The sequence below is a fragment of the Clarias gariepinus genome, chromosome 8, assembly GCF_024256425.1.
Source record: "Clarias gariepinus isolate MV-2021 ecotype Netherlands chromosome 8, CGAR_prim_01v2, whole genome shotgun sequence".
In the NCBI taxonomy this organism is placed as follows: Eukaryota; Metazoa; Chordata; class Actinopteri; order Siluriformes; family Clariidae; genus Clarias; species Clarias gariepinus.
This window is the reverse complement of record NC_071107.1, coordinates 16,517,501-16,526,712: the sequence shown is the minus strand read 5'-3', so window position 1 is coordinate 16,526,712 and position 9,212 is coordinate 16,517,501. Positions and strand designations below refer to the sequence as shown.

Below are 9,212 nucleotides of genomic sequence, written 5' to 3'. Positions count from 1 at the left end.
CCCGTATTCAAAAACAAACACGTAAAAATATTTTAACACTACTGTCTTAACCTGCAAACCTTACACATGTAACTTGTCAATAAGAAAATAATTGATTTACAATAATTTATAGTCCTGATACAGTTACCATGTTTGTTTTCAAATCTAACAGTTTTTGTAAAGGTTTTAATTCCTGGCAGAACTACATAGCATTCTGGGAAATAATTCTGCCATCTCATTGGCCTATTCAGTCAATTGCAGCTTTTTCTTTAAAAATGAATACCATGATATACTGTATGACATATATATATACAGTGGGGGAAAATAAGTATTTGATCCTCTACAGATTTTCTAAGTTTGCCCACTTACAAAAAAAATTAAGGGTCCATAATTTTTATCATAGGTTTATGATAAAGGATTAAGACAGAATATCAACCAAAAATCCAGAAAAAGCACATGATACAAATGTTATGAATTAAGTTGCATTTTAATGAGGGAAATGAGTATTTGATCCCTAAGCAAAACTGGACTTAGTACTTGGTAGAGAAGTAAGAAAGCACTTGCTGGAAAGCACAGTGGGAAGACATTTCTTGTAGTCGTTTACCACATTTGCACACATCTTGGGATACATTTTGATCCACTATTCCTTACAGATGACTTGCTTTGACAGCTCTTCGGTCTTGCCGATGTTGGTGAGGTTTGAATGGAAGATAGAGATGTTGTGGACAGGTGGCTTTTATACACATACCACATTGTTGTTAGAAACCCCTTCGTAAGTTAATGTGTGTACCACAAGAGCACATAACCAGTCTGTGAGAGACAGAATTATTGTTGGTGGTTAGGGGATAAAATACTTATTTTCCTCATTTAAATGCAACTTAATTTATAACATTTGTATCATGTGCTTTTTTTCTGGATTTTTGGTTGATATTCTGTCTCAATCCTTTACCATAAACCTATAATAAAATTAGAGACACTTCATTTTTTGTAAGTGGGCAAACTTAGGAAATCTGTAGGTACTTGTTTCCCCCACTGTACAGTATAAATCTGCCAAATTCAGCAAAATTAACTAATTATAATGTAATTATGGGAAGGTATGAGGTTCTCCAGTTTTTAACATGTTCTCACTTGTGCAAATTTGTGAACATTTATACTGTGATGAGTTACAATAAAAGTAAAATTACCACACTTGTTGGTTGCTGGATAGCGTTTATCTCTGAGTATCTTATGCCACCCACTAAATCTGAATAAGAGGTTGGGGAAGAAATGGGTAGCCGCATTTAAAGGAAGCATGTGATTGGCAGCTGCTGGTTGATGGGAGGGAGCTGTCTGGCAGGTGGGAATCAACATTAGGGTGGAAAATCAGCAGGGGGGGGGGATTTTAGCTCATGGATGGTGTCAGTTTTAGCATCTTCACTGTGTCCTTTAATAAACAGAATTTAAGCACATCACTGCTGTTTGTTTTAGTTTAGTCAAAAGACACTTTAAGTAGCTATTATCATTAATGCTACTTTTACTCTAACTTATCAAAAGTCAATATATCGCAATACAAAAATGACACGAAATATATAATTTAGTCTCGAAATATGTATGCAGAGGGTGCAGTTGCCTTGTCTCATGGTGCCTACGCATGTTTATTTTTAATTACAGATACAAATTTCTTTAACCTAATTTATTTTATACATCATTTATATCACTCCTGTAATTTTAGTCCATACAGTACTATTAAAATGGTTATGATTTTGAGAACAATTATATTATTTATTATCGCAAGAAAAGGGGGGGGAAAGTATCCTGCTGTCATAAATTTTTGCCATTGAGTGTACTGAGCTTTAAATTGTATCGTATGTGTATCGAATCATAACAAGCATATCGTCACATCCCTAATTAATAGTTTTGCCCCTCATGAGTGTGCAATATATCGCCACCTGTTGTCCATATAGAAAAACAGCACAGAGTAAAATTGCATCCATAATTCACTCATTCATGTATGTCTTTTCTAGACAGAACAATTGTGTTGATTCAAAACTCTGGGATGTTTGCAGATCCATATAGTTGGAGGAAATCCAGAGAAGATGAAATTAACAAGTTAAAATAACACCAGACATAAAATACACAGAATACACTGAGTTTTTACTCTGTACTACAAAATACAGTCTTCACTGTGTTACTTGTATTTGTTAAATTAAAGAGGTATTTGAGAAACAAATGCATCAATCAGGCAAAACTCTTGTCAAACAATTCTTTTATAATAGCAACATTCAATTTCTTTATATAGAGATATAGTATTTTCTTGTTGATAGTATGTAAGTATATAACTCTCTCATCTCAATGCCTTTGCGGCATCTTTAAACACATTTAAAACTCTAAATAGCAGCAATGTACGTTGGATTCGAGCAATTTGCCTGAGCACCACATTTCTAAAGAAATTTTCTGTCCTAATGTGGGCCGTGTTCATTTTACGGTTTTCAAGATACAATGTTGTTTTCTGAGAAAAATAAGAACGTTCCTTGTATATTCTCGAGTAGGTTACGTCGTTTGAAGTGCATGGCGTTGTTAATGCTTTTACAATATGTAGATGACATATGATTGAATGTTAATAATTTATCATTCAGAAATAATAATAAAAAAAGTCAGAAACATCATATGTTCTGGGTCCCATTGAAAATTGTCCTCAACTATCTAACAGTGGATTTGTTTGTTTCCTGTTCACTAGGACACTTGACAGTGTGTGTTTTGTGGACTGTTACAATGCTGATTGTCCCTGCATAACAGATACTCTATTGCACTGACAGGTTGCTACATACAGTAAATATTAAAAACCTCGGTTTTAACCCACAGGTATTAAAATAGAGCACTCCACACTGAGTCGTCACTTACAGTGTATAAACTGAAATACTGAACTAAATAAAATCGAGGAACGTTCCATACCTTTATATTCCCGAGTGAGGTGCAAACAAATAAACAGGAACACATGTGATTGTTTTTGTTTTGTAAGCTGTGGAAAAAAGTACCTCATCCCCACTGCTGAACTCCGCGTAATTAGATTTTAGCATGTTACTCTGTTATAATGATGTCACATGTACATGGAAATTGTAAAATCATTCAAATCAGCATAGAAATACTGGAACTGTTTTAGGCTGGAAAAAAAGAAAAGGAATTCACATTTTAAACACAGTTTAACTAAAACAAACCAAAAATGTTACTGATAACAAAATGGTCCAACATGTTTTTATATATAAAAACTGAAATTAAGACGTGAGATAGATAAACTATAGCTCTATTTACTGTAAAATGTAAGATAAACTGTAAGGTACATGGAAAAAAAAATCCCTCACATGTAAACATACTGAATGTCTTTTTCCTGCGAATACTTTACATGGCACATCTGCATATGTGTTACATGCACACAGTCTAGGTCCAGACATGATGTTCCTCCTTTCATAAATATGACACAAAAACGAGCTGAATGTTTCAGTGCTACCTGTATGAGCTGAAAGAAACCGTTTACCCACATCCTATTCACTACAGGGTTAGGCACGATTTAATACCCCAGCCCTTCGTGTTTGTCTAACAGAGACTTCAGTGTTTCGGTGACCTTCTCTTTCATCTCTGTTGAATATCGTTATGACTTTGTCATAGAAATAAAGAAACTTGATTTTGTGCGAATTAACGTTAATGTAAATGTTAATCTGTCACATGCACATTTGCTCTATCTGGCATGAAGAGAAACTCCGGAAAGGTTAATTTTATCGTCTTGCCCGTTCATCCATACATTTTCCGCACCACATATCCTGGTAGGGTTATGGGGAGTATGGGGCTGGAGATTACCCAGGGAGCTCAGGTACAGTACACCCTGGATGCAGTGCAAAACCACTGCAGGGCACAAGTGCATGCACACACACACACACACACACACACACACACACACACAACACTCTTACCCACCCACTATGGGATCAACCAGCATACACTGCATGTCTTTGGACTGTGGGAGGAAACTGAAGCACCTGAAGGAATCCCACCAAGCATGGGAAGAACATGCAAACTCCACACGCATTGTTTGGAGGCAAGATCTAAACTCTCCCAACCCTTGAGGTGTGAGGCAACAGTGGTAAACACTAAGCCACTGTGCCTTCTTGTATATATTAAACTCACAAAATGGCACTTTCCCTTCTCCCTTTAGGCCCTGTTGCTAAAACTGCTAAAAATCACTGAGTAGATCAGTTTGTCAGGGAAATTTAGGTTGTCATGCAGCAGTACTTGTCTTTATATTTACAATACCAGTAAAAAGTTTGGACATTCGTTTGGATTTATGTTTAAATAAAAAACAATACTGCAGATTTCAAAACTATGAAATGTGTAAATAATATTTTAAGACATGAAGGTCAGCTGTTCTGGAAGAGTTCCTGTCAAGTGCATCTGCAAAACCCATCAAGCACCATGATGAAACTGGCTCTCATCCCAGGAAAGCAAGACTATAAAACCTTTGCTGCAGAGGAGAAGTTCATTTAGAGTTACCAGCCTCACAAATCACCAATTAACAGCACCCCAGATTAGAGGCGTGATGAAGATATTACAGACCATCAGTAGCAGACACATCTCAGTATCAACTGTTGGAAGGAGATTATTGCATGTTTTGGATGCCTTTAGCATTGTTTTACAATGTAGAAAGAAATAAAGACCATGGGGTTAGATGGTGTGTCCGAACTTTTGACTGGTACTGTATTCTGATCGAGCTCCCTGATTTCAGTGAATGAGTTTTCAGTGTTTACGTCAGCCTACAAAGGTTCATTTCCTCATATAAAAAGTTAAGACATAAAATAAAGTCCTACAAGGTTATCGTTCTTTGTAAATAATGCAGAATTTCTCAGCAGGCTAGACTCTTCTCTGCCTACACATAATCCAGAGCGCTCATAGCTTTCGTGCTGAAATGAGGTAAAAACAAAAATTAATGCCGAAGTAGACTTCAAATTATTCTTCCTGCACCTCACAGCACCGTTTCAAATACACCAATGCTAAATAAAGTCCACGGCTCATGCATGCTCCTATCCCTGAACGGTGTCTACCAGTTCCAAAGCACTGCTTTTTGCTTTTTTATTTGCACTGCCACATCTGGTAGAAGCCTGTGATAGATCCTTAATGGCAGGAGGCGATGTGGCAAGAACTGGCATTCTGTCTGTTAAAATATGAGTTGGAGTGGTGAAGAACAGCGGACAGTGCTGCAGCCTCCTGAGTCTCTCTCCCTCACTTTCTGCTCTTGGATCAGAGTGGATCTGCTGGCTCACTGCTCACTGTGTGAGCGCTTCCCATTCTGTAGTCTGTCGTGTTTCACCATGCCCTCTTATCCCCAATAAAGTCTATAAGTGTGGAAAACAAAAATCACAGGATTCTGTTGATCCCAGAGAAGCTGCCCAGTGAAAGCTTCCCAAATGGTGCTCGCTGAAAATATTTCCATCCTCTCACCTGACCCATTTCCCGTCTCCTTTAGATCGTTCCATCAGTGTGTGTTATGTGGTTGGGTTTGTGTGTGTTAGTTGAGTTCTGCTGTTGAATGAGCAGCGAGGCCGATTCGACTCCTTGTCCGTCCTGGTGTTCAGTCAGAGTCAGCTCTATCTTGGTGAACTCACTGTCTGAAGACTGAGGGGTCTTGTCCATGCGGGACGCCATGACAGCGTTCTGATACTGCTGCCGGGACACCTAGCATACAAAACAGCCAGATCAGCACAGACGGCGGTGTCACGAAATCCTGCAGTGTTTAACCTGTTTTGTGTAGACCATGATGATGTGCATTTTAATTTAACATGGTACTTTCCCTTCTCTTTTCATCGCACTGCTGGAAAAACATGAAAAAAGTAACGAATCCTAACCTTAATGTAGAGCAAGTCAGAGGCCGCGCGAACGGAGTAGTCCGGTGCGTAGATCTGTAAGAAGGCGTTGAGCTGGTTGTTGCTGCTGCCCAGAGTGGGAGTGAGGGCTTCCATGCGCTCGTTCCGGTTCACTGAGTCTGAGTGGTTCAGTCCAAAAGGTCGAGGAGGTGACTTATTCTCTGCGAAGCAAAAATAACCTAAGGTCATCTGCTAGTGCTGCTGTGGCTTAAACATACCGAGATTGCTAAAATCTGTCTTTTACTTGCTTTTGAGACCTCTAGGGAATAAATTTTGACTTGGAAAACAAACAAGTCTTGATTTACGAGTACCGAGTATCATGTATTACGCATGCGCTTCTTGTTTTGATGCTGAGCATCACATGATCACAACTGCCCAAAGGGTTTTCTCTCTCTTTCGCTGTGGAATTGTGGGTAATCGTCTCCCCTGCTGGGTCTTACTGCTCGTCTCTTACTGGTATACATCCGTGCACGCGTGTACTGTTTACTATAACACTGTGACGTGTGTGCGCGTAAAACTTAATTTATTTTGTGTTTGTAAGCATGTGTATACAACGCGCATGTACTGTTACTTCTAACACACGTGTATGCACGCATATAAAGCAAAAGCAAGTCCCTTTAAAGGGTGAAGACCCATTTTCTCCCTCCCTCTCTGTATCAGCCTGTCGTTAGTCGTTATGTGTGTGCGTGCGTAATTTGACACCGTGCTCCTTCACACACACATACACTTTCTCGCCTTTACATCCCCTCCTCCTCTCGGCTTCCCACACACATACAGATGCACACTCTGCTCTACACAGAAACACTGCTCTATAACGATTCTTTTTAAAGGTAAAGTGCAGGTTAATTTTTATTATTATTTTTTCTTTACAGCAGTGATTCCGTTAGTATGCGCTTACGCGAGTGTCTTTAGTGATTGCCCAAGGGCCCAACAGTGGCATCCCAGCGATGAAGGGGCTGAAACCCCACCCCCTGATCAGCAACCCAGAGCCTCAAGGCACCAATCCCTCACAGCTATTTGATCTAGTTTAGCTTTATGAGTCTGATATTTAAGTAAAATCTTTACCAAAACATAAACTCTATACTAATATGAATGTCATTAACTGCTAGTGGACTTGTGGGACTGTACATTCACATAATTGTTTTTAAACAACCACTACTATACAAGGATTGTGCACAGTAAGTAACATTAAAACTATTTAATAATCTAAGTGTTTAATACAGCTAGAAATGTTTTAAAATGGCTTGGTACATTAGGTACATCGAAAAATGTAATAGAATATTATAAATATAACATTTTACCTCTAAAAGTCTAAAATCTTTCCATGAATACCTGCAAAAATCTAAAATGCTTTCCTGACACATTTTAGCTAAAAGCTTTATAGCAAGAAATTGCCCCTAAGTGCAGTCTGAGCATGTGACTGATAAGAAATTATAATGGGTGCAAAGAGCAATAAACCAGAGTAGCTTGTGTCGAACAATGTTATGGCCAAACAAGCTTCGCATTTCTTCTGACAAAAAAAAAAAAACAGGAAGCATGGAGGAGAGTAGAAGGATGAAGGATATTTACCTGGAGATCCTGCAAGAGATTCTGCTCTGCTCACTACGAAGGTTCGCGACAAGGAAAGTGGAACTAGAGAATAGGAGGAAGAAAGTAAAAGGAAAAATTCAGAGGAATAAACCAGTTATTGGGGAGTTTGGCAAAAATCAACTAAGAAATTATTTAGCAGTTGCGTCTCTAGTGGCGTCATTCGCCTTAAATGACCTAAGTATTAGCTACATGTTCAAACTAATGCTGAATTCTCAAGAGTTACTTATCAAATGTTACAAAGATATTTTTTTATAAAGTACTTTGCGATTTAACATGAATTGTCAAGATTTGTCAAAAAGCACTGTGACTTCTTTAGCTGTTAACTGTGACCTGGTTATTTATATTTTGTAAACCTGTAACTAAAGAAGCTATGAACCTGCCATTCTCCTCTATAATAAACATCACCATATGCAGTGGGATATCTAATAGATCTGAATGTATAAAAATCATCATTGGAACCCACACATTTCTACTGGGCGCTAAAAAGAACCTGGTGCATGCGGACGTTTCTGGTTTCTTATGTACAAAATAATCTTTTATTTTCTGATCCACACAGATATGTTTTCATGTTGGTCTCAAAAAATCATTTTTTTTTCACTTTAGGGGCTCCTTACTCCTTAAGTAAAAAGGGCCTCCAGCACACTTTTATAATAAACATCTCCACACACAGTGTACTATCTATTAGAGCATACTATTTACCGGTTCATAAAGCATAGGTTGGATTTGGTTAATTTAGCAGATTTGCCCCACCTCCCTGTCTAAGATGTTCTTATGGACACTCCAGTAGAGACAGCTCAAAACTGTCCATGCCACTATTAAAAAAGTTACTGCATATTTTGGGATTATTTGTAGAAGCAAGAACCACCTACGTGTTCTACAAACCACCCACAAACCTCCACAATCCATATTCTAGTTGGTGAAGATATTTGAAATGCTGAGCGTGGTCAGTTATTTTGTGACACTGTAAATACCATATCAAACTCGGACAGACTTCCTGATGAAGGACCTTTGATTTTTCTATGATCTGGAGATCACAGGGTTTTGGATCTAATTCCGGAACATAAATAAGCCAATTAACAAAGTTGTGCGTGTGTGTCTGTCTGTGTGTGTTTCTCTATTACAGAGACCTGGTGATGATGTTAAGGACATCATTCCATAGTAGGAAAAGGGTCCAGCTTTAAACTTCATTCCCTCTTTGCCAGCCTCAACCTCTACCTTTCCCTAAGGATGAAGAAGATGAGAAAATTAACTGAGGAACAAAAAAAAAAAAAAGAAAACATTAGGTGATGAGTATATACATTTGCCGTAGACATTTCAGGCTTAAATCTAATGTTTGTGGTCAAGAAATCAGTCTGGACAGGTTATGCAGTGATGTGGCTAAAAGGAATGCACTGTAAGTCAGCACGTACACCCCACTGTACACAGAGAGTAAGACTGAGAAAGCACTTAAGACAACTACACCGGACACAAACACAGTATTTTGCCTAGACTTATCCACTCAGGTATGGAGACAGATAAGGATTCAGACCCTTTCAGTACTTAGGAGAATCTCCTCCTGCAGTTACAGTCATCTTAGGTAAGTTCTAGTCATCTTAGATAAGTCTCTATAGTATTGCCACGCAGTGTTTCCCATGTGTCCTAGAAAATGATAGCCAGCTCAATCAGATTGAATGAGGTATGTCTGTGCAGTGCCTCTCTCCACAGATAAGCATTACCTGGCTATACTGGATGCAGCACTTGAAATTCTCATCAGAC

The 9,212-nt window shown here is 38.5% G+C and overlaps 1 protein-coding gene across 2 annotated transcripts in view; it reads right to left on the bottom strand.

Moving 5' to 3' along the window:
- Window positions 1-5,017: 5,017 nt before the first annotated feature.
- cnnm2a (cyclin and CBS domain divalent metal cation transport mediator 2a) overlaps window positions 5,018-9,212 on the bottom strand; it is a 15,504-nt gene continuing 11,309 nt past the window's right edge. For both annotated transcript variants that reach the window (XM_053502957.1, XM_053502958.1), the window contains exons 5-8: window positions 8,585-8,678; window positions 7,437-7,499; window positions 5,850-6,028; window positions 5,018-5,679 (exon numbers count right to left, since the gene is read on the bottom strand). In XM_053502957.1, coding sequence (XP_053358932.1) covers window positions 5,467-5,679; window positions 5,850-6,028; window positions 7,437-7,499; window positions 8,585-8,678 — 549 coding nt within the window. In that variant the 3' untranslated portion in view covers window positions 5,018-5,466. The remainder of the gene's footprint in view (window positions 5,680-5,849; window positions 6,029-7,436; window positions 7,500-8,584; window positions 8,679-9,212) is intronic.